This window comes from Urocitellus parryii, chromosome 5 (assembly GCF_045843805.1).
Source record: "Urocitellus parryii isolate mUroPar1 chromosome 5, mUroPar1.hap1, whole genome shotgun sequence".
NCBI lineage: Eukaryota > Metazoa > Chordata > Mammalia > Rodentia > Sciuridae > Urocitellus > Urocitellus parryii.
This window is the reverse complement of record NC_135535.1, coordinates 181,774,520-181,800,014: the sequence shown is the minus strand read 5'-3', so window position 1 is coordinate 181,800,014 and position 25,495 is coordinate 181,774,520. Positions and strand designations below refer to the sequence as shown.

General features: G+C 45.3%; 1 protein-coding gene and 1 pseudogene across 1 annotated transcript; one reads left to right on the top strand and one right to left on the bottom strand.

The window, feature by feature from the left end:
- Positions 1 to 516: 516 nt before the first annotated feature.
- Positions 517 to 4,910, bottom strand: Marveld1 (MARVEL domain containing 1). The gene is made up of 2 exons (XM_077798567.1): positions 2,885 to 4,910; positions 517 to 1,426 (listed from the first exon to the last, which is right to left on the bottom strand). The coding sequence occupies exon 1, from the start codon at positions 4,908 to 4,910 to the stop codon at positions 4,389 to 4,391; it is 522 nt and encodes a 173-aa protein (XP_077654693.1). The 3' UTR covers positions 517 to 1,426; positions 2,885 to 4,388.
- Positions 4,911 to 11,462: 6,552 nt separating this feature from the next.
- LOC113187111 (SUMO-conjugating enzyme UBC9-B pseudogene) lies at positions 11,463 to 24,203 on the top strand (annotated as a pseudogene).
- Positions 24,204 to 25,495: the final 1,292 nt, after the last annotated feature.

Sequence of the window (25,495 nt, the reverse complement as noted above, 5' to 3'; positions counted from 1 at the left end):
ACAGTGGTCTACAGGACAAAAACCAGAGCTTGTGCTCCAGTAAACTCCAGCTGTACTCCAGATCAGCTGTGAGGAGTTGCCACCACACCCTGAACTTTGTCCCCCCACCCCACCAAGATGATGGGGTTAGACTGGAACATTTATTCTGCGCCTGGCATGACAGGCAATGGAGCTTGCAAACAGATACACTGAGAGCTGAGCCAGGAGCCTTTGGAATTCCCTCCAGCCTCAGCCAGAAACGAACACAGTTTTCTTTCCTCTGGTTCCTGCCCTCAGGCAACCCCTGTGCCCTGTTCTGAACGGCATGGAAAATCTGTGAACTAAGTTTCCCTTCCTTCCCAGAGGAAAGGGGAAGGCAAGGAGGCAGAGAGGAGGCAGCCGAAGGGCAATGTGGCATGAGGACCTGGAGGGAGGCTTGGAGGACCAGACACCAAGGGTTACTGAAGATTACACAAGATAGAAGACACAGATGCCAAGATCAGACAAAACAAACTTTATTAAGAAAAGCATATTGGTAACCACCGCTAAACTACTGAATGAGGCACACAGGTCCCCTCTCTTACCACCTTCACTCCTCCCAAACCCACTCTCTCTCTCTCTCTTAGCCTTTGTAGAACACTGTGGAAATCATCTCTCAAGTCCACAAGTGCCCCAGAATTTGGGCTGTGAGCTGCCAGGAAGGTCTTGGGCTGGTTCTGGAGTCTTAGAATCAAATCAAAGAGGGAGGCCTATGCTACTACCTTCAGTATCCAAAATTCTAGGCAAAATCAGGTGGCCATAACTAAGGCCGTGGAGATGGGAGGGTAGATGTGGCAGTAGTCCTGTAGATCCTTCTCACATCTCACAGGGACCACAGAGCCACTAGAAGCCAAGTGGAAAGGCACATGCCACATCTGGAATGTTATAGGCACATCTGGGTGGACAAGGCACCATGAAGGCCAAGATGTCTGCTCCTGAGTGAGGACACCTGGCGACAGGCAGGGCACCAGGGCTGGGGGCCCCGAGAAGGAGATCCTGAGGGAGCTGGACCTGAGCTTAGCATTCAGCTTCGATGGTGATCTTAAAAAAATGCCAAAGCAAAAAGAATTGAAGGTGGAACTAAAACCCACTCTTTAGGGTACAGGGTACAGAGCTCAGTTCCAAGTGCCTGGAATCTTGTGCCCAAATCATGGCACAAGGAGAATCAGGAATTATCTTGGGTTAAGGCACAAATAAATCTTCACCATCCCGGCTCTTCCACTGGATGGTGGGAAAGCAACTGCTGGGCAGAGGCCATTCCCTCTCCCACCTGGCCCTTCTGTAGTGAAGACTCTGAATCCATCTGCCAGTCAGGGCCAGCATGGCCCTGCCAACCACGGCAGCAGGCTTAGGAGAGGTCAGCCCGACCGGCTCTGGCAATCTCCACCAGCCTCAGCAACATGGAAACCTGCAGCAAAAGAAGAAAGTCACTGGGCTTCCGAGGCAGTCCAGACAACCTAGCAGCACCCACTCCAGGCTCTGGAACAGTTACCCTTCCATGAGACTCAACCCATTAAAATATTAAATACTCCAGACCCATAGGGCTCAGTGTTCTGGGATTTCCCAGAGAGAAAAACAACAACAAAATAACCACAATTGTAATGGGTATGAAGATTTTCAGTTTTGCAAGATGAAAAAAGTCATGGTGATGGATGGTGGGGATGGCTGTACAATAATGTGAATGTACTAAATGCCACCCACTAAACTGTACACTTAAAATTGGTTCAAATGGTAAATTTCGGGTAATGAATATTTTACCACAACTTAGGAAAAAAAGGAGTCTTTTGATGCTGGAGATTGAACCTAGGGGCCTCATTCATGCTAAGCCCATCCATGGTCTACCACTGAGCCACATCCCCAACCCCAGAAAAAAATAAAGAAATGCTAAGCATGCGCAAGGCCCTGGTTTCAACCCCCACTACCAGTAAGTAAATAAAAAACCACACTGACAGTATCAAACTTAGTATGTAATGATGCTACTTAGTATAGTGTAGCATGGCTAAAGAGGCCAGAGTGCCAGGGTTCCAATGTATGCTCCATCACTGATCAGGGAGGAGATCTTGGAAACCTTATTTAACCTCTCTGGGGCTCATGTTCCTCATACAAAAATGAGAAGGGCTGGGCATGGTGCACAGCCTATAATCCCAGCCACTCAGGAGGCTGAGGCAGAAGGATCATAAACTCGAGGCCAGCCTCAGCAACTTAGCAAAGCCCTAAGCAATTTAGCAAGACCCTGTCCCAAAATAAAAAATAAAAAGGGCTAGGGATGTGGCTCAGTGGTTAAGCATCCTGGGGTTCAACCCCTAATGCCAAAAAAAAAAAAAAAAGAGAGAGAGAGAGAGAGAGAGAGAGAGAGAGAGAGAAGAATATTAGCACCTACTTCAATAGTATTACTAAGAGAATACATGAATACATGTAAAATACCCCAAGCAGTGCCAGCCACACAGTAGGGCTACATTAGGTGATATGTAAAACTTACACCCCCATCTGAACCACTACCTTCCTAACCACAGCAAAGAAACCTCTATGCCTAAGTTTTAAGAACAGCTCACTGGGGAAGGTGATACAGCTCACTGGTGGAGTGCTTGTCTGGCATGCCTGAGGCCCTGGGTTCCATTCCGAGTCCATGGCCTACCCTATTCTGGATTCTGATCCAGGGGAGGTTGAACTTTTTTAAAGAGCGGACCTTTGAAGAATTTAGTAAAAAGTTTGAATTTACCCAACTCTATGGACATTGTGTGGTTATCACTGTCACTCCTCCAACTTGCTCTGAATAAAAACCCTTTAACATTTGGAAAAGGAGAAAGTTCTATGCTTTTTATTTAAAGCCCTATGACCCCTTCCAGAAAACCAAGAACTACCTTACCTGTCCAGCTGTTTGCCCTGCTCCAGAGATACTTCTTCTCTTCAGTGAGCAGGGCCCACCCTGCCAGCTGCTGAGTCAATGCCAGGATCTTACAGGTGACGGTCCTTTTGACTGGGAAACCATCTGGAGAGCCTTGGCTTCATTTTTCCAACAATGTAAAGGAATGTTCAAGTTTACCAGTGCCCATGTTTCTGGCTGGCCAGAGGCAGCTAACTCCTTCCTCACTGCCCTGGGCATCCTCCTGCCAACAAAATTCTCTGGAGGGGGCTTCCTAAATCTTCCATGGGAATAAATGAGAATTGAGTCAGCACAGGACTGCCTGGAACCTTAAGGTGACAATGCTGGCCCAAGCCCAGAAGTAGTTAATACAGTGAACTAAATTTCTGTACTGGGGCTTCTTGTGCTAGGGGACTTCTCAGAGTCGTTGCTACAAGTTAATAAACATTGTAAAACTCCAACAAGGGGAGAGGACACCTCTAACAAACCCATTTGGCCTCAAAACCCTCTTTAAAGAGGTAGCTCCTGATCCAGGCTTCCCGGGACACCTACTGCTTCAGCGTGAATAGCGCTAGGCCGCCTGTGGGGAGACCAATTTCTAATAGTAAATTGGCTGTTCCTAAGAGCTGGCTCTGGGTCTCAACCTGTAAAAAGCAGGGGTGGGCCTCACTCTAACATTCCTGATGGTCTGGCGGGATCCATAATGCAAACATTGAGCGGTGGGCTGAGCAGAAGCCTCAGGAGAATTGTGTCACTGCGAGGCCAAGGAGGTTAGTGTGCTTGGGGCCTGGCCTGCTTGAATCCGGAGCACAAAAGAGGAGAAGGCAGAGCCGAGAGAAGCTTCAGAGGTGTAAGGGTACAGTCCACTGGCCTTTCCTATCCATCCCTGCCTCTTCAGACTGGCCCCAGGACATAGAAGCACCGAGGGGTGGGCAGGGAGGGGCTGGGGCAGATTCCCCGCACAATCCCAAACGAAAACCAAACTCATCTCTGGACCAGCTGAGGCCTGTCCCCAGCTCCACCCGCGCTGCCAGCAAGCCTTTTACAATACCCAAGGCTAAAAGAAGGGCTTGGGAAGGGGGTGCTCTTCTGACCACTGGGCGGGAGGGAGGGGGCAGTGGTGCAGCCCAAAGACTGGTTCCAATTTAGGAGCCTCCCCCGGATCTACGCGGCGCCTGTCCACGTCTTGCTCTCCGCAGGGAAGGGGACGAGGAACATCTAAGTTTCGCCTCGGGGCGGCCCATTTGAGGGTATGCATCCGCTCCTGGAGTCGCAGCGCTGGTCCCTGGAGTCCGAGGGCGCGTCTGGCACTGCTTTCCGGACTCTGGGCTGCGGCGCTGCTGTCGAACTGGAACTGCATGTCTGGGGTCCGGGGCGCGGGCGGCGGTGGAAATGCAGGGCAAGGGAGGTTGCCAGGGTGCATCCGCGCTGGGCGGCGACGGTGACGGCGGGAAAGACCCCGGAGGGTCCCCCGCGCCAATCCCGGCCGCGGAGAGCGCGGGCAGCCTCACACCACCTCCTGCTTGCCCTGGTAGCGACGGCAGCAGCCATAGAGCGCCGAGAGCAGGTAGAGGCCCAGGCAGAGGCCGCCGCAGACGGCGGCCGCCAGGAAGGCGTGGTATGCGCAGGGCAGTGGGTAATCTTTGAGGTTGCAGTAGCTGTGGCGCTGCGTCTGGTCGATCATGATGCCCGTCGCGGCGCCGTAGAGTGCGGCCGCCAGCAGATCGTGAGCCACGTTGACCACCAGCCAGCGCGAGCCTAGCACCGGGACCACCTCGTGCTTGCCTAGGAGCGTAAGGAAGTAGAGGGCCAGGGTCAGCAGCCAGAAGAGCACCGACACGAAGAGCGCGAAGTGCACCGGGCCCTGGTACTTGCTGGTGGCGATGGTGATCCAGAAGGCGGCGCCGGCCAGCAGCTGCAGCAGCCGCAGCACGCCTAGCGGGCCGCGCAAAAAAGGCCGCTGCAGGCTCACCGCTCCGCGGGCAGCGCGCGCCTGGGGCGGCGGCTGGCGCGGGAGCGGCGGGAGCATGGCCCCCGGGCGCGGCGGCGGCTGCGGCGGCGCTCCGAGCAGCGGAATGGCGGCGCCTTGCTCGCAGGGGTGGCCCAGCCGAGGTGGCCGCTGCGCCCGCCGCGGCCTCCGCGCCTGGCTCCCCTCCTAGTCCTCTCTGCTTCTCCTCTTTACCCCACCCTTCCTCCCCGGTCTACTCCCTCCAGCCCTCCTCTCCCTCTCCCTCTCTCCACCTCCTACCCGCCCTTTTCCCTTCCCTTCGATGGTCTCCACCCCCACTCGCTCCTCCCGGCTTCCTGCCATCTCTCTTTCCGTCTGGCTCTCCACCCTGGCGCCCCCCTTTCCCCTCCGCGCCTGTCTCCCGGCTCAGATTCCTGCATCCCCGGGACAGGGCGGAGCGCCCGGCACCCCCTAGCTCGTCTCGGCCCTTCCGCCCTGCCCTCCCGCGCTACTGGGCCAAGTTCGCCACATCTGGGGCCGCCCCTACCCGTTCTGCCTCGGGGCTCCGGCCCAGCCTCCAAAGGGAAGGCTGTTTAGCAAGATTCTCCCAGCCTCTGGGTAGGCCACTTTCACCCTTTCTCCTGTCGTAGACCCCACTGAGACCTCCTGGCCCTGCACAGGCGCCGAAGAGCCGTGTTGGAACTCAACGTTCTTACCTGAACGTATCCTACCCCTGCCCACTGCAAAGTCCTGTCCAAAGCTGGGCTCGGGCTGTTTCTCCATAGAGTTCACAGAAGGGAACCATCTTCCTCCAGATGCCCCACTACACACCACCCGCAAAGCACAAAGCATGTAACCCTGCTCCCTTTCATCCAACCGCTCCTTGGCCATCTTCTCACCTTGTCTGGAATCAAAATATACCACCCAGCATTACCCAGACATAAACTCAGGTCCAAGAGACAACACAAGCCTTGTGTGTAACTACTCCTCCAAACTGCCTGTAACGGGGCCCTATGAGGCTGTGCGTTATTGTTACTGCTGTGCTAATGTTTTACCTGAGTTTTCATTTAAAACTGGAAACACTCCAAGAGATATAAACAACTATTTCTCTCAGTTTACTGATAGCAAAACAAAGCCTGGAGGGGTTCACACCAGGACATTGGTGATTACTGCTGGTCTCTCCCACTTCAGACCAACCTTTGGGCTATTAAGCAACTTTCTAAAACAGACCTTGTTCATTACACTGCTTTCCACACTAACCACAGCATAGAGTTGTATCTCTTCTCTATGGAGCATTTCACAATCTGTCCCCAGTCAACTTCCAACTTCCTGATTTTTCTCTTCCTTCCCATACCCATGCTCCCACCTAGAATGTTGACCCCACCAGTCCTCTTATTCCCCAAACTTAGAATGCTTTTCATTCCCAGAGCTCACTTGGAAAACTCCTACTTATCCTTCAATGCCCATGTTAAATGCTGCCAGCTTTGGGTTTAACCTCCCAGGCTATTGATTACTTGCTCTTCTACCTCCTTTTGGACCATCCCTCCACCCTAGTATTGAGTCTGCTACATCATAAGCATTGGTTATCATGTCTTATTCATCTCTGCCTGGTCCTGGCATAGAGGAGAGACTCCAGTAAATACACGTGGAGTCCATGGCTGAATGACTGCAGAAACAGCAGTGAAGCTGAGAAGGCCCCTCTTACCCTGGGAACCATGCCTACATCAGACGTCCAGCTGATCCTATACTGCAGAACTAGTCCTTTATATCCTGGTCCTGAGATGAATCCAATGCCCTCTGGCCTGGCTGAGCAGTTCCCTCTTCCAGCAGCCTGGATCCTTTCTAGGGGAAAAAAAATCACTTCTCAAGGGGCTAATGCCTGTCATTACCGACTTAGCCTCCTCATGTAGGAATGTGAGAAAGCTCTGCATGTGTATCTTAAATGAACAAATGGTGACATTTAACATCCATATCTATGTAAGCCAGCATGGCAATGTGGCTCAGGGTACAGACCCCGGCGTCAGACTACTTGGCTATGTATCATTGCTTCATTATTCTCAAGTGCAGGAACCTGGAAGGGGGGGGGGCTGCTTAACCTCTTTGTGCCTTTCCTTATCTGTTTCATTTTTTGCCTCAACTAGTAGATATTAAACACTTATTCAGTGCTGGGCCCTGTTAAGAGGCTGAGGATACAGAATATATGTGTGATTTTTTTTATCAATTGAATGTTTACTGCATATGCTCTGTACCATGACAAGCATTTTATTTTCATGGTTCAATTTGATCCTTACACCAACCCTTTAAAATGGTTGTTATTAGCTCTCAATTGCTGATGGGGAAAGCAGGAATTAGGGGGCTGAAGAAGTTCAGAGTTGGGGGTGACAGTTGAAGCAGGAGCTTAGGTAGAGCTGATTCCATGTCCACATTCCAAGTACTTTTACATACTTCCCACACTGCTTTCTCAGCTATTCTCACAGAGACCCAGAGAATGTTTAGTGATTTGCCCAAAGGAACGTGACTTGTAAGTGGCAGGGTTGAAACTCAAACCTAGGTCTTCCAACTCAATTTTAGGGTTTCTCCCTCAGCATGCCTTAACATCCACAAGAAGGACATCCTCAGTGCTCTCTGAACGCCCATCCTAACCTAGTCTGAGGCTCAGATGGGCAAATAGCAACTGAATCTGGGTGCTGGATTTCTCTGAGCAGAACGACCTAAAGGAACAGGGGGCCAAAAAGGAGGAAAGAGGGAATACCTTTCTAAAAAAGGCATCTGGAGCTGTGCGAGTCAGGGCGCCACCTGGTGGGCATAAACTTTCAGCCTCAGGAGTCAAATCCGGCTCCTTACAAGGAAGAACCCTGCAGTGGCTTTAGGGTGATATTTTTAGCCTTTCTAATCCTGAAAACATTCCAAGAGGCAGTGGAGCAGACACTCTGGAAAAGCATAACCATGAAGAAGGATCTTGATTCCATCCAGGTTAACAAATCTGGTCTAAGCACCTGCTAGATGCAGACCCCTGGATGTGGAATGCAGGAACAAAGAGGACTGACTACGCCTGCCTGCAAGTGTTGGTACTTTGCTGGAAGCAGAGGGACTGTTGTGGACACAAAAATGACATAGATGAGGATTATAAGGAAAATACAAAAGGGAATGAGAGAGAACTATAAGGGGAGGCCTGGGGACTCTTCAAGTATAAGGTCATTGGAGGTAAGACAGGTTGTAGGCAAGTACTTGTGGGAGATAGCATTGTTGAAAGTGGCAATCCCCATGGGTCTTGAGTTCCATCTGTTAGCTCTGGGGATGCCAAGAATGCAAGGCCATGATTTCTGTTCAATCATTCCTTAGGGCTGTGTTTGCAACCTTGAGAGATGAGGGAATGTCTTCCCCCCAAAGAGCTTACATCAGGAATGGTGATGTTGGAAGCCATGGGGGTTCCCCAAATTCAGTACTTCTCAGTCAAGTCCCAATGCATGTGTGATGTCCATCTGGGCTTCTCTATGTTGCCTTGTGAAGGCTGAGGACAAGGGGAAAAGACATAATTATGATGCTCTTATTGTTTTGCCTCTGAGTCAGGAGTCTCATGTCTATGAAATAGCACCAGACCAGCTTATTTGTCAGTGGGGTGAAATCGCAGACCCTGACAGGTGTTCTAGGCAGAGGAAACCTTGCAAGCAAAAGCAGAGCCCAGACTGCTCAAGGGACAAGATGTAGTATTGCTTAGTTTATTCTCTAAAGCCCCGGTGCAATGATTCTAATATGGCCAGAAAGGAAGGCAAGCAATTGACAGTAAGGAGGAGCGTGTTGCCCATCCTGAGATCTGATGATTAGCACTTGCTAATCAGAGTGACATTCTGTTCTGTCTTTAGTCTCTGGGTTGCTGTAAAAAGTATTGCATTTATGGATTCAACACACATTTGTTTAATATTTATTATGTGTCAGGCCCCAGGCTGGTACTTGCCACAAGTCAGCTAATAGTAGAGGCAAAATATGTACCAATAAAGCAGATGGGTACCGGCACCTGCAGAATCCTGCTTTGACTCTTAAAACTTAATTACCAGATAAACATTCCCTGGACAGGTGTTGAGGCACACCTGTAATCCCAGTGATTTGAGAGCTGAGGCAGGAGATTTGCAAGTTAGAGATCAATCTGGGCAATTTAGTGAGACCCTATCTCAAATAAAAATTTAAAATGGCTGGGGATGTAGCTCAATGGTAGAGCACCCTTGGGTTCCATGCCCAGTAGTAGGAAAAAAAAAAAAAAGATGTGATATGGAACTTTCTCCCAACATTGATTTTCTTTTTCTGCTGCCAATAAATCTCCCTTGAATCTAGATAGAGTGGAACATTGTTGCCATGATTCAAATAGATCAAGGGTCACAGAAGCCACTAGAGATTCAAGAGAACCTTGGCCCAAGTAGCCAAGAGCATGGCATTCAGGGACCAAAAGAAGCAGCAGGAATCTTCAGTGGAACTGCACCGCTTTGCCAGGCTCACCTCCCTATGGTGGCCTTCTCCCTCCCTGCACTGCTTGGCCCCTGTTGGAGAAGCAGTTCTAGATGGGCAGGTTTACTCTAAGGCCTAGCTGCGATGTCCCCCACTCCACTTCCCACCAAAGCTGGGCCTTTGGAAACCTTTTCCTGGAATTTAGCTAAACCTTTTCCTGGAAACTTTTTCCTGGAATTTAGTTCCCCAGAGGAACTAGTTTTGCTAAAGCAGCCAAAGCCAGTGCATAAGGCAAATCTGTGGGGAGTAGAAGTTCTGAACAGAGGAAGCTAGTGTGAAAAGAACGATGTATTCATCAGTGTTCTCTAGAGAAACCGAGCCACAGGATGGAGGGAGAGGGAAGGGGAGAAGGAGGAAAAGACAGAGATCATAAGAAATCAGCTCACACAATTATGGAGACTAATAAGCCCCAAGATCTGCAGTGGGCAAGCTGGAGCCCCAAGAGAGCCAATAGTATATAGTTACTGTCCAAAGGTTGGCTGTCTCTAGACCCAGGAACCACCAAAGTTCCTTTGAGTCTGAAGATGGGAAAAACCCCTCATCCCAGCCTGAAGGCAGTCAGGCAGGAGAAGTCACCCCTGCTCATAGGCAGAGCATCCCTTTTGATCTACCAGGACTTCAGCAGATTGCCTGAGACCCACCCACACTGGGGAGGGCCATCAGCTTGACTCAGGCTACCAATTCATATGTTCATCTCATCCAACAACATCTGCCATCTTAGTCCATTTTTTTTGTTGTTGTTGCTATAACAGAACTCTTGAGAATGGGTAATTTATAAAGGAAGGAGATTTATTTTGGTTCACAGTTCTGGAGACTGGGACGTCCAAGATTGAGTGACTACATCTGGTGAAGGCCTTTTCCTGCTTCAATTCATGGAAGAAAAACAGAAGTGGAGCAGATGCATGTGAAAGAGGCTCAACATGGGGACACCCTTGCTTTATAACAACCAGCTCTCCCAGGAACTAATCTCGTATTTTAGATGAGAGCTCACTCCGTGGGACAGGCAGAAAACCCACTTAGCGACCAGATCACCAAGCAGAGGACATCTCTCAACACCACATCATGGTGCCCAGTGGTGATTCCAACATCAGCTTCGAAGGAGAATTATCATATTCAAATCACAGCACCAAGGATAATGTTAGGTCAAATACCTGGGCACCTGTGGCTTGGTCAAACTGATACCAGATGTGGTGATGCCTGCCTGTAATCCCAGGGACTCTGAGGCAGGATTGCAAGTTTGATGTCAGCTTCTGTGACTTAGTCTCAAAAAAATACAGAGTGGCACATGCCTGTAATCTCAGCGGATCGGGAGGCTAAGATAGGAGGATCGTGAGTTGAAAGCCAGTCTCAGTAATGGTGAGGCGCTAAGCAATTCAGTGAGACCCTGTCTCTAAATAAAATGCAAAATAGGACTGGGGATGTGGCTCAGTGGTTGACTGCCCCTGTGTTCAATACCCAGAACAGGAAAATATATATATATATACACACACACAAACACACACACACACACAAAGGGCTAGGAATGTAACTCAGTGGTACAGCACCCCTGGGTTTGATCCTCAGTACTACACACACACATACACACATGCACAAACACAAATACACTAACTTTCACAGACAAAGAGTTGGACGACAGACAGTTACCCATGATTTACTGTAGGTCACTGAGCTGGACTTCATTTCTGTGAGCACAGGGTAGCTTTACCTATCCTCTCTGGCTACTTTTGTACTTGAGCTAACTTACACATTACTATATCTTACGACGATTCTGTGGGTAAGCAAGTAGGCCTGAATCCTAGCTCTACACAGTAGTGGTTTTAAAATTCTTTGGCTCTCCTCACATCAAGATGTTAGGTCTTTGTACCCTTCCAGTGAATCTTGGCCGGGCTTATGACTCAGTTTTAACCAGTAGGACAGCAGGAGCAACACTGAGGACTTCCAACCTATGTCAAAAAAGGCAGTTGCCTTGTTTGCAATTTAGCAAGACCCTGTCTCAAAATAAAAAAACAAAAACATGTTAGCTCTGAACCATCATGGAAGAAGTCTCACTACCCTGAGGCCACCACGGTCCAGGTCACACCAAGAAGCCACTGATGGGACGCACCAGGATGTGGTTGCCCAGGGACTTTGAACATGTCGGGGATCACCCTCAGCAGACTCGCCCAGGAGAGAAAAGCTTGAAGGAGGGACCATCCCTTTTGCTTGTGGTTGTCCCAAGTAAGAACCTAGACAGCACGATGAACCTGATGAATTGGGAATGTGCCATCCCAGGAAAGAAGGGGACTCATAGGAAGGAGGCTTGTTCAAGCTGTGGGTGCTCTTCAAAGATGATCATCCATCCTCACCACCGAAATGTAAATTTGAGCCACCACGATTTCACCTGAATGTGTGTCCTTCTGGTACGGAGTGTCTGTCCATCCTGGAAGAGGACAAGGACTGGAGGCCAGCCATCACGATCAAGCAGATTGTATTAGGAATACAGGAACTTCTAAATGAAACCAAATATTGCAAGACCCCACTCAAGCAGAGGCCTACATGATTTACTGTGTAAAAACAGAGTGGAATATGAGAAAAGGGTTCAAGCAAGAAGTTTGCACCTTCGTAGACAGCAACCCTGTGGCACTGCAAAAGTGGCACACAGAAATGACAGACAAAGCATAGATTTATTGGAGGAGAAAATACTCTATAAAGCAGAGGAGAGAAGGCAGGGACAGAAAGGGAGAGAGGGAGGGAGTGGGGGATGGGAAGGGAGAGAATGTTGGGGGATTCTTATATGTTGAGCTATGTGTGAGGTGTTCCCCTCCTTGTACAGACCTGATTGAAGACCCTGCATCATTTATTCCATTGGCCACTTTATGGTACCTCCTTAAAATACCAAACCTGTGGCAGGAGTTGTCTTAAGCTATAAGCCCTCAGTGGTGGGAGTTGTTATGGTAATGGGACTTACCAGTAAACAGGGACAGGATGACTCAACTTCTGTCTGGTACCTTTTTCTGTACCTTCCACCATCTTGACATCCTAAACTCCTACCTAACAAAACCTTCAGGACTCAAGATTATTTGGGCAGTTATAAAAAGTTTTGCTAGTATGTTATTGGGTATAATAGAAAGCAGAAGTGGTTATGGTGGTATATACCTATAATGCCAGCCACTCTGGAGGTGGAAGCAGGATGAGTATAAGATTGAGGTCAGTTTGGGCACCTTAGCAAGACCCTGTCTAAAAATAAAATTTTATTTATTTATTTATTTATTTATTTATTATTATTATTATTAATTTATTTTAGTACCAGGAATTTAACCCAGCGGTGCTTAACTGCTGAGACACATCCCCAGCACTTTTTAAAAAATTTTTCTTTTGAGACAAGTTCTTGCTAAGTTATTCAGTGCTTCGCTAAGTTGTTGAGGCTGGCTTTGAACTTGTAATCCTCTTCCCTCAGCCTCCCAAGCCTCTAGGATTACAAGCATATATCACTGTGCCTGTCAAAATAAAAATTTTAAAAGGGCTGGGGGTGGCCATCTGCTCAGTAAAGCTTTTTGCATGAACCTTCTATGAATTTTATCTGTTTTGTATTTTAGAAATGTCAGTTGCTGCATTCCTGAACTTTTAATTTGCACTATAGGCTTAGAGACTATCAGTTCCCTTTGAACAGATAAAATTTATAGAAGGTTCATCTAAAAAGCTTTACTAAACAGATGGCCACAGAACTAGAACATTTGATGATTTTACTGGCAATGTCAATGGGACTCCCGATGTTTCTGGACCCAACTTGAACTCTCATCTTAGGCTTTGTATTTTGCTTTCCCAGTTTCACTAATGACACACACATGCCATAAAATAAAAATTCAGAACTTCACATTAGAAAAGTATTCTGAAATGAAAGGCAAGAAAAACACTTGAATATCTTACAAGTATAGTAGCATGCTGCCAGGGTTCTTACTAAACGAACAGAGGTAGTACTATTGTATGCTAGGCCAGTAACTTTTAGGAAGAGTGTTTTTTGGAAACAAAGCAGTAGACTGTCCCATTAGTTTGATTTACTTTTACATTTCAATATGTAACTGAAAAGCAAAGCATGGAATTATAAGTATATTGATATAGGGGTCAGGGTAAGTGGTAGAAAAAGATAAAATTAAAAATCTGCTCAAGATAGAAAAAAAAGGGGGGGCTAGGGGTATAGCTCAATGCTTATCTAGTGTAGGTCAGGCCCTGGGTTCAATCCCCAGTAGCAAGCAAATAAAAACAAACAAACAAACAAAAGAAGTAGAGTCACTTCCACTTCTACCCTTGATTTTCAGATCCACTGGGGGAATAGTACCAAATAATGACACAAAGCATATACTCCTTTTTTTTTTTTTTTTGGCAATACTGGGGATTGAGTTCAAGGGTGTTCTACCACTGAACTACACACACACACACACACACACACACACACACACACACATTTATTTATTTTGAGATGATCTTATTAAGTTGCACAGGCTGGCCTTGAACTTGCAATTCACCTGTTTCAGCCTCCGGAATCACTGGGATGACAGGTCTGTGCCGCTGTGTCCAGCATATACTGTGTCTGTAAGAAAAGACCTCATCCAGGGCTGGGGATGTGGCTCAAGCAGTAGCACGCTCGCCTGGCATGCGTGCGGCCCGGGTTCGATCCTCAGCACCACATACAAACAAAGATGTTGTGTTTGCTGATAACTAAAAAATAAATATTAAAAGTCTCTCACTCTCTCTTTAAAAAAAAAAAAAAAGAAGAAAAGACCTCATCCTTTCAAGGTCTTGTCTCTCAAACAGCACTGCAACTGAGTCTTCAGTAAGCCATTCCACCTTTTAGTTAGTTTGGCTACTTTTAGGTGATGGATATTAATTGCATGACTGTGAACCCATTGCTGTGAAATGAGTTCTTTGACTAGAAGTAATGCTATTAGCAACCCTGTGAAGCTGGCTAAACACTGTGTGAGCCCATGGATGGTGGTCCTAGCAGAAGTATCACCAGTAAGGAAAGCAAGTCCAATTTCAGAACATGTGCCTACCACAAGAAGGATAGATCTGTGCCTCATGGAAAAGAGGTGCAATGAAATAAATTTACCACAGATGGCTTACTGGTCTCCTTGGTGAATAACGCCAAATAGAACCTTGTGTGGATCTCTGCTTTTGGCAGATTAGGTGTACTCAATCTGCCACTCAGTAGTGTGTGGGAAGCCAACCCTGAGCTATTTAGCATCTTCACTCAACCTTGAGCCAAGGCTTGGCATTCCAAGTTATTTTGTGGCTCCTCCCACTTAATGGATTATGCAATGCCCATGACCTCAGTCTTCGCTAGGCTAGGGAAATTGCTCTTGTAACTCCAGAATTGGGAGTAACCCACTGGGCCTGGACAGCCCACCTCCTACCTTATTTGGCAAAAGAACATTCTGTAGAAAACCTTTGATGTTTCCCCCATATAAATAAACACAACTTGGGCTCTCACTCTCTCTTCTCAGTGTGGAAGGATTGTGAATGAAAAAAAAAAAGAAAAAGAAAAAGAAGAAAAAAAGAGAAAGCAATGAGAAGTTACTTAACATTTGCAAGCAGGTTCTCTACATAATATTTATTTTTACTCATTTAAGAACATAAGTATTGGACCGGACACACAGTGGCACACGCCAGTAATCCCAGTGGCTTGGAAGGCTGAGGCAGGACGATCAGCAATGGCAAGGGGCTAAACAACTCAGTGAGACCCCTAAGGTCAAAGAGCCGTCCCACCCCCACTTTCTGAAATTACTTTCTGTTTTAGTGTGTTTTTTTTCACCACCTTCTTTTCTTAGCTTTATTTCGTAGCCAGCTCACTCCACAGAGAGGAAACCCAAATTCCATCACCTGCATGGGACGTGAGCAAGAGTAGTGGACAGTTTTAATGAGGAAAATTCCAAATAGTTAGATCCATGTGTAGCCTCCATGTCTGCCATGATAAGTCACTTTTTTCACAGGCTCATTGAACAAGATCTTGGGAGGATAGAGAAAGAGGCTGACTGTTAATGCCATCAATTCCTCTGCCTTCTTTCATATATAGATCTTTACCATCTTGACATTCCATAAAACATCATACTGGTCTATTACGTTGACAGTATTAGGCTAAGTTGGTCTGATAATCAGGAAATAGCAAGTACTTTAGATGCCTTAGTAAAACTTACATGATCTGGAGAGTAGGAGAGAAGCCCTACAGAAATTGAGAGACTGTGGGCTGGGGATACAACTCAGTTGACAGAGTGCTTGCCTCACATGCACAAGGCCCTGGGTTCAATCTCCAGCACCACCAAAAAACGTTGAGGGACTGGATGCTTTAGTGAAGTTCTGGAGCATTCAATTAACTTGAACCATATTCAGATAGGCCTTCAATAGTGAAAGAGACCTACATCTCATGCTCTGCCAAGACTGTCAGTTTTTAATCAGTTCCAAATTAAGACAAGGCTCTGCAATAAGTTCAGACTGCAGTATAAGCCATTGTTCAACTAAAGGCTTATGATCCAGCAGATCCAAAGATACTTAGTGTTTATGGCAAGTAGGGATTGCTTACCTACAGGCCACACCCTCCTTCAATTAGAACCAAGTTTGTTCAGGTATAAGATACAATGTGCTCAGAAAAGAAGAATCATGATTGGTTCAGATAATCATGGCACTTTGACTCCCCTGATCTCATTACAGCCAATGAAATGTGAAGATAAATTTAATGGGCAGCCTTGGGGAAAGAATGTCCTTATTGCTTAAAACTGACTCATGGACACTTTTAATAGAATGATAATACAAATCACAGACTAGGAGATAAGATTTGCAAAAAATAAAACACTGTTATCCAAAATATATAAAGAACTCTTACCAGGCATGGTAGTGCCTGTAATCCCAGCAGCTCCAGAAGCTGAAGCAGGAGGATCACAAGTTTAAAGCTAGCCTCAGCAACTAACAAGGCCCTCAAAATAAAAAAATAAAAAGGGATGGGGATGTTGCTCAGTGGTTAAGTGCCTTGGGTCCAATCCCCGGTACAGAAAAAAAGAAAAAGAAACTCAACGATAAGTAAATAAGAAACCCAATTAATAAACCAAAGATACACATATAGCATATAAAGCATATAAAAAGATGCTCAATATTTCATGTCAACAGAGAATTACAAATTAAAGCAATGATGTGATACCACTGTTCACTCATTAGGATGGGAAAAATCCAAAACATTCACAACACCAAATTGCAAGGATACAGAGCAACAGGAACTCTAATTCATTGCTGGTAGGGAAGCAAAGTTGTACAGTCACTTCAGAAGACAGTTTTGCATTTTTCTTATAAAATAAACATACTGTTACTATTCAATGATTCAATAACTGTGCTCCATCATATAGTTACCCAAATGAGTTGAAAACTTATGGCCACAAAAACTCCTGACAAATGATGTTTAGAGCAACTTTTTGCTTTTTTCATACTAAAACCTGTCCTTGATTGACCTTGGCTGGATAAATGGGTAAATAAATTTGTATACTCATACAATATTGTTCAGTGCTAAAAGGAAATTAGCTATCAAATCACAACAAGACATGGAAGAATTCTAAATGCATAGTACTTAGTGAAAACATAGCCAACTGAAAAGGCTGTTTTGTATGATTCCAAATGACACTCTGGAAAAAGCATATGCTATTAGCCAGCTTTCCATTGTGTGACAAAATATCTAGTAAAGTCAACTCAGAGGAGAAAATACTTATTTTGGCTCACGGTTTCAGTCTATGATAACTTGGATCCATTATCTCTGGGCCTGTGGTGAGGCAGATTATCACGGTGTGCAGCGCGTGGTAGAGCAAAGCTGCTCCTCTCATGACAGCCCCAGTGACCAACTTCCTCAAAACATGCTCTACCTCCTAAAGTTTCTACCACCCCCCCCCAATAATCCACAAAGTTATGAATCTACCAACAGATTGATGCGTTGATGAAGTCAGAACCCTCATAATCCAACAACCTCCCAAAGGACCCCTCTGAGATCCACATCTCTCTGCACTGGGATCCACATCCTCCAACAGGTGAGCTTTGGGGAGACGTTTCAGATGCAAACCATCATAAGGCAAAACTATAGCGAAAGTAAAATAATTCATGGGATGCCAGGGGTTAGGAGGGAAGGAGATGAATAAGCACATCAGAGGATTTTAGAGCAGTGAAATAATTCTGTATAAAACTATAATGGTAGAGGGCTGGGGTTGTGGCTCAGTCCTGGAGTGCTTGCCTAGCATGTGTGAGGCACTGGGTTCTATCCTCAGTACCACATAAAAATAAGTAAATAAATAAAGGTATGTGTCCATCTACGACTAAAAAAATTTTTTAAAAATATTTAAAATTTAAAAACTATAATGGTAGATACATATCACTAGACATTTGTCAAAACTCATAGATTGTACAACACCAAGAGCAAACTCTATAAACTAAGGAATTTGGTTAATAATGATGTGCCAATGTAGATTCATTGATGACAACAAATGTACATGCTATAGTTTGGATTTGAAATGCCTTCCAAAAGGCCCATATGCTAATGGCTTGGTCCCCAGCCTATGATGCTACTAAGGAGGTGGTGGAACCTTTAGGAGGTAGGGCCTAATGAAAGAAATTTAGATCACTGGGGGCATGCCTTTGATGGGATACTGAGATCCTAGCTCCTTTTTATCCCCCCTTACAGTTTCAGAGGTTCAGCACAAAGCCAAACCTCAAAGCTCTGGGCCAGAGATGAGGCAGAACATCATGGCAAAAGGGCATGGTGAGGAAAGCTGCTCAGTTAATAGCATCCCAGGAATCAAAGAGAGACAGAGACAGAGAGAAAAAGAAAGCTCTGCTCACCAAAGACAAAATACAAATCCCAAAGGCATGGCGCTAGTACCTACTTCCTCTAGCTAGACCTGGCTGGCCTATAGTTGCCATTCAGTAAATCCATTCAAGCAGATTAATCCACTGATTAGGTTACAGCTCTCATAATCTGATTATTTCATCACTGAACATTTTTACAGTCTCATGTATAAAGTTTTGGGGGAACACTACATACCCAAATCATAACATTCTGTCCCTGGTCCCCAAAATCTCATGCCCACCTCAGTACAAAATACATTTAGTCCATTTTCAAGGTCCCCATAAACTTAACAGTTCCAGCATTCCCAAAAGTCCAAGTCCAAAATCTCATCTGAGACCCAAGGCAAACTTTTAACTATGAGCTCTATAAAGATCAAAAGCAAGCCAGGCATAGTAGCACACACCTGTAATCCCAGTGGCTCTGAAGGCTGAGGCAGGAGGATCACGAGTTCAAAGCCAGCCTCAGCAATGGCAAGACCCTGTCTCTAAATAAAATACAAAACAAGGCTGGGGAGGTGGCTCGGTGGCTGAGTGCCCCTGGGTTCAATCCCTGGTACCAAAAAAAAAAAAAGAAAAGAAAAGAAAGAAAAAACAAGTTACAGTGCCAGGCACGGTGGTATGTGCCTGTAATCCCAGCAGCTTGGGAGGCTGACACAGGAGGATCATGTGCTGACCTCAGCAAAATAGAGGTGCTAAGCAACTCAGTGAGACCTGTCTCTAAATAAAATACCAAAAAGTGTTGGGGATGTGGCTCAGTGGTTGAGTGCCCCTGGGTTCAATTCCTGGTACCAAAACCAAAACAAACAAACAAACAAAAACTACTTACATATATGCTATATATGATGGCACAAAGTAAACATTTCTATTCCAAAATGGAGCAACAGGAGCATGGCTAGAAGGGATTAGACCAAAGCAAAACTAAAATCCAGCAGGGCAAAAAGTTCTGAACATGGTATCATAATGTTCTCTCAAAGGGCTCATTTAGCTCTGCCCCTATGACCTTCCTAGTTGCAGCCAACATGACCTCTCTTAATCTAAGGGTTCTCCATGCAGCTTTGGCTTTCCTCTCACATCTCCATCTATCTCCCTCTCAGGGGATGCATGCAGGGATTCTGATCCTGCCACACTTTGCCTGGTCTCCCAGACCTTCCTTTGAAATCTTGAAGCCTCCATGACTCCCTAACTCCAGCATCCTGCATTCCTGCAGAACTAGCACCACGTGGATGACACCAAGCTCTGCTACCATTGCAATCAGTAGCCAGGTTTCCTGGGACCATGGCTGCAGTGGCCTCTGAGTGCTTGGGTGGCTGAAACAAACTTCCCGGACCACCTGGGCAAGCAGGTGCCCCCATGGTCTCTTCTCAAAGGAATTTTTATTTTTGCCAATTTCTGAGATACCCTTATGCTGGTGGCAGGCCTTCCCTGGCCCCTGGGGCTCAGCCCCGAGTTTCTTGTTCTGCATGTCAAAGTGGCCAGCTCACAGGGTTGTGATGCAGGCTTGCGGTTTCATGTTTATCTGCCTCAGACATATGTGCCTTTTTGGGAACATCTTGGCCTTCTCGGAGCTTTCTGATAAGGGACGGTCACGGTAACCCAAGAGTAGCAGGTGTTATTCCTCCTCTGTTTTGGCTAAATTTCCACTGCAGTTATAGAAAGTATATAAGGGAACAAACTTGGATAATAAACGGCACACATGCCTCCTCCTGGATGAAGAACCTTGGTGTCCTGTGATTTTTTTTTTTTTTTATTTTTTAACCTCGACGTCTCTCGCCGGACTCGGTTTCCGTTAGCCGGACGCGGCATCTGGAGGTCCACACCGAGATTCGGAAAGCAGAGGTAAGCGGACGAGGCTCACCTTCTAAGGGAGAAGGGGGAGGATTGGTATAAAGATAATTTAAAGAGACAGGGTACGTACCATGGGTAACTCAACAGTGAAACTTCGTCTGGCCAACGAAGTTAAAGAACTGTTAAGCAAACAAGGAACAGGAATAAAAACCAAGACAGCAACCGAATTCGTTGAAGCTATAGCCCAGGCTTGTCCTTGGTTTCTGACAGGAGGCTTTCTTAATAACAGTGATTGGGATTTGGTAAAGCAGGATATCCAAAAGTTGTTGAGGGACCAGGGTCCGGATAGAGTCCCAATTGCTACTTTCTCCCTATGGAGATTGGTAAAGGATGCTCTTTTAACTGATAAAGTAAAGATTAAGGAGCAGCTTGCTGAATGTGAACAGGCCCTTAATCAGGTCCAGGAAGAGCAAATGGCAGAGTTCTTACCCCTTTCCCATTATTCTTTCACATCTCTTTCTTCATTCTTAGATCCACCCTAGCTGCTCTCAACCCTGCCTTCTCATCTTCCCCCTCCCTACCAGGCCCACAGAAAAGTCTTAACTGACCTTCTCCAGAATATTCACCATGGCTTATTTTAGGACTTTCAGCAAAAGAATCTCTACAAAAGTTCAATGTAGATAAACTTCCTATTTTCATGTTGCTCTGTTTTATTTGGCTACTGTCTGAAAAAATCAGCACTCCAGGCGCTGGACACTCCCTTACTAGTTTTCCACAAAAATATGTAAACAAGGCCTCTGGCCTTGAGCTGGGCTTCACAGTGCTGACTACATTTCTAAGATAAGGGAGTTACTAACTGGGCTCCATGGTAACAGCTGGCAGGAGGAAGAACTGGAAAGGGAGATAGAGGAACTGGAGGGTCGATTGAAAAAGTCAAGATTTAAAGCACCTATGGCCCCGATCGATGCTGAGCTCCCTCCTTATAACCCCGATTGGCATGAGGACAACCTCAGAAGGTGGGGGGTGTTCAGTGGCAGCCTAAGACGGCCCAAACTTTTCCAGTAATTGAAAACCTGGATGCCAATGGACAGCTGGCCAGAGTGCATGTTCCTTTAGCCTTTAAGGATATTAAACAACTAAAGGAGGCAGTTACTAATTACGAACCCCATGCCCCTTTTACATTGACTCTCTTCAAGTCTTTCTCTGCCAATCAGCTGACACCTAGTGACTGGCAACAGCTTTGCAGGTCTGTGTTGTCCGGAGGGGATTTTTTGTTATGGAAAAGTGAAAATCAAGAGAGGTGTCGCGAGCTAGCCCGAGTTAATCAGGACACCGGTTTCCCACGGCGTAACCTTGAAATGTTAACAGGCTCGGGACAATATGCTATCATAAATCAGCAAATTAATTATGATCCTGGGGTCTATGCCCAGATAGCTACAGCAGCCGTTCAGGCTTGGAAGGCTCTACCTGTTTCAAATGCTGAAACAAAAATTTCAAAAATTGCTCAAGGACCCTCTGAGCCTTATTCTGACTTCATTGCCCGATTGATGCAGATAGCAGGAAAAATATTCCCTAACTTGGAACAAGCCATGCCAATCATTAAGCAATTGGCTCTTGAAAATGCAAATTCCTATTGCCAAAATGCCATTAAATCTACCAGAGCAAAGAGTGTTGATGACATGATTCGAGCTTGTAAGGATATTGATGGAGCTCATATTACTGGACAGGTTCTGGCCGCTGCCCTCAAAACGGGAAGCCAAGGTGTACGGGGCAATCCAGGAATGGAATGGTGCCCCAGGGAGTGGGCGGCTTCGTCACCTCCCACGGACCAACCCCTTTCTATCTGTAGACTCCCCAGGGGAACGCCAGGAAGTGCAGGATGTACAGCTGCAACCGCAGGTCGCAGAGACAGAACAAGCTGCTACTGCAGTAAGATCTTGGCCAGGCGGGGAAAAATGCAGACAAAATCAAACAAAATGCAATCGACTAGGAAAACTTGGGAAACTTTTGCCCCGAAAACGGGCAGCAGACTCCATGTTGTTTGCATCACCATGGTAACCATGGGGTGCCTGGCCAGAAGAGCAGCTTCCTGGTCCCACCTCCCACACTTTTGCGGGCTTCTGATTGGTTCTTCCACAGTCACTCAGACAGGACTTCTAGTCCCGCCTTCTAGCCACTAACTGTACTGCTGTGTTTCAGATTTCTACCAGAGCTGCTCAGAGCCTGTATTTTTAAAAAATGCCTACCTGTAAATGCTAACAAAAGATATCTTTTTCAGACAAAATTTAATTCCACAGGTTTCTATGTTACAGTCCTAAATTTAAACTAGTTCTAAGTTAAATAACCTGACTTTTTCTTTATAGTTGTGTTACTAAATAATGTTCTATTGATGAGAGATATCAAATATGCTTCTTTATATTTTACTTTTAATTTTGGAGGTTATGAGGATGCATTTGCTCGCCACAGGAACAAGCCGGCAAAGTTCCTGTGATGACCAAAAAATCCTTATTCTCATTGCTAACTATAAAAATAAAAATGTATACTCAAGGATCTTATTTCAGTTACATCAAGTGACGTCACATAGAAGAGTGCACTCCTAGTTAAAAATAAATTAAAATGGATCCAAATATTTTAAGACCACGTGGTTACATAAAGTTAATACAATTATAAGTTATGTTCTTATTCTTAATATATATATTTTTAGATATTTAGATAACCTATATTTGTTAATCTATAAATTAATTAGTACATGCCTATTGATTAGTTAATATATATTTGCCTAATTGTTTTTCTTCAACAGGAAGCCCATAATTTATGTTTTATATTTACATTTATCAGATACTCTGCCTTTTCAGTTACAGATATTTGAGATAAACGTGTTTACTATAAATTTGCTTTTAAGTGAAAATACAATCAAGTAGTTTCTAATTCTCAAAGTTACTGTTTAAACTCATAAGATAATAAATTATTATAATTATTTCTACAAAATATCTAAGGGTTTTAACTATATTTTCATTGATGTTTCTTATCAAAGTATAATAATTTGTTTATAGATTCTAAGGTTTTCAGAAATTGTTCCAAAATATTAAAAAGAAAAAGATGCTTCAACAAAGAAAAAGCACACATGGATCCTAAAAAGAAGAAAGAAATCATCTTTGGGTAAAACAAGGTCTTTATATTCATTTTCCTAAGTAAAAAAGATTTTTATATTGTTATCTAAACAGATGATGTAAAAAGTTAGAGTAATTAAAAAAGAGATTTATATATACTAAACTGACTATAATTAATTTAAGGGTATTTCAGGTTATTTTCCTAATTTAACTATACTAATGTGAGCTAAAATTTTGTCCATATTTTGACATGATAAACACCTATTAAAATGTAAGTTTATTTCTTTAAAGAAAGATCCTTATTGCCTAATAATTCTTACTGTTTAAGATAAAGATTAATTTTGGTAAATAAATTCACATTGTTGATTAAACATTAAGTATATTGAACTACTAACGTAAACCCCTGTATGACCTTTTGAGAGGAGACCCCTTACCCACCTCCCCGCAAAAACCTACTCCAGAAGCCTTAAAGGCACTTAGATTGATAGAGACAGCCTTACAAGAGATGCAGGTAATGCAGGTGGACTACTCCCAGTCCTTGTTATTCATTGTTCTGCCGTCAAAACTCACCCCAACTGGAGTTTTTTGGCAGACTGGTCCTATTTATTGGGTTCACTTACCTGCATCCCCCTCTCGGGTCTTGATACCTTTCCATGATCTGGTAATACAATTAGTTTGGAAAGCAAAATATCTAGGAGATGCCTTGTTTGGGAAAACCTTTGATGTTCTCATATTACCATATAATCAAGACATTCTTTCTAAATTAAGACAGGAACATGATCTCTGGTGTCTCTTCTTCTGTAGTTTCATGGGACAGGTTGACAATCACTACCCTAAAAGCAGGCTCCTTGAAAGTCTAAAGACATGTCCAATAATTTTCCCAAAGATCCTAAAAAAGGATCCTCTCCTGGGGGCACAAACCGTCTTCACTGACGGGGCCAAAAATGGGTTTGCTGTCGTTTCAGATGGGACCCAGGTCATCCGCAAGAGAGTGGCCGATTGCTCAGCCCAAAAGGTGGAAGTTGCAGCCTTAACATTGGCCTTACAGACCTATAGCTCGGTGCCCCTTAATGTTTTCACAGACAGTCTCTATATCGCCAGGCTCGCCTCCGCGATTGAGACAGCACCTTAAATTGGAAAACAATCCACTATCATGGACCAACTACAGACAGTACAGCTTCTTATATGGGCTAGGGCAGATCCCCTCTTCATAGGTCACATTAGAAGTCATTCCGGGCTTCCAGGCCCTCTGGCGGCGGGCAACGCCGTGACAGACGCTGCCACACATGCCACTAACCATGTATATACAATAACTGAGTATGATAAGGCCCTCCAGCTTCATAATAAATTTCACCTAAATGCACAATCCTTACGCTTCCGCTCAGGATGTTCCCGGGATCAAGCTTTAAAAATTGTCTCCCTATGTCCTACTTGTGCACCTTTTATTCATTCCCCTTCTCTGGGAGTCAACCCAAGGGGCCTTCAGCCAAATGACATCTGGCAAACTGATGTAACTCATATTCCTAATTTCGGAAAGTTGTCCTTTGTACATGTCAGTATAGACACATTTTCTGGGTTTATCTCTGCTACTTTACATTCAGGAGAAAAGGCTAAAGATGTGATACAGCACTATGTAAAAACCTTTTCCTTCATGGGAACCCCCCCCATGCATAAAAACAGATAATGGCCCAGCTTATACTAGTCAAACCTTCTAAAAATTTTGCTCACAGTGGGATATTATACACAGAACAGGAATCCCATATAACCCCCAAGGACAGGCCATTGTTGAACAGGCCCATCAACATCTTAAAACCTATTTGCAAAAAACAAAAGAGGGAGAAATATACCAGAGTTGTCAGGGACCACATGCACTATTAAATATAACTCTGTTCACTTTAAATATTTTGCTCACAGACGCTGAAGGCCTTACAGCGGCGCAGCGTCACTTCTCCTCTCCCACCATGCAAAAGGCACAGATAAGGTGGAAGGATTTATCTACAGGAAAGTGGCAACCCCCTGCTCCACTCTTGGCTAGAGTGAGAGGAGCTGTATGTGTCTTTCCTCCAGGGACGGAAAAACCCATTTGGGTCCCGGAACGCTGCACTAGACCGGTGGACGCAGACTCGGGAAGGAGCGACGACCCTGGGACTTCAGGTTCAACCATTTTCGCTTCTCCAAAGGAGCGACAGAATGAGTTTTGCGGGTTGGATCTTCCTTATAACAGTCCTGGTATGCAGGCCTGTGGATGCAGGAATGGGTCCCCCACCAGGTAATATCTATCAACATCTTTTTGGGACCCCCTGCGAGTGCAGGGAAGGGATTTGGAATCAGGCCCCCAGTAGCTGGATTCAGACGGCTGATTGTGTAACCAAAGTAGCCTACCTCTGGGCTGAAGTTCATCAACAAATTGGGGGATTTCACCCA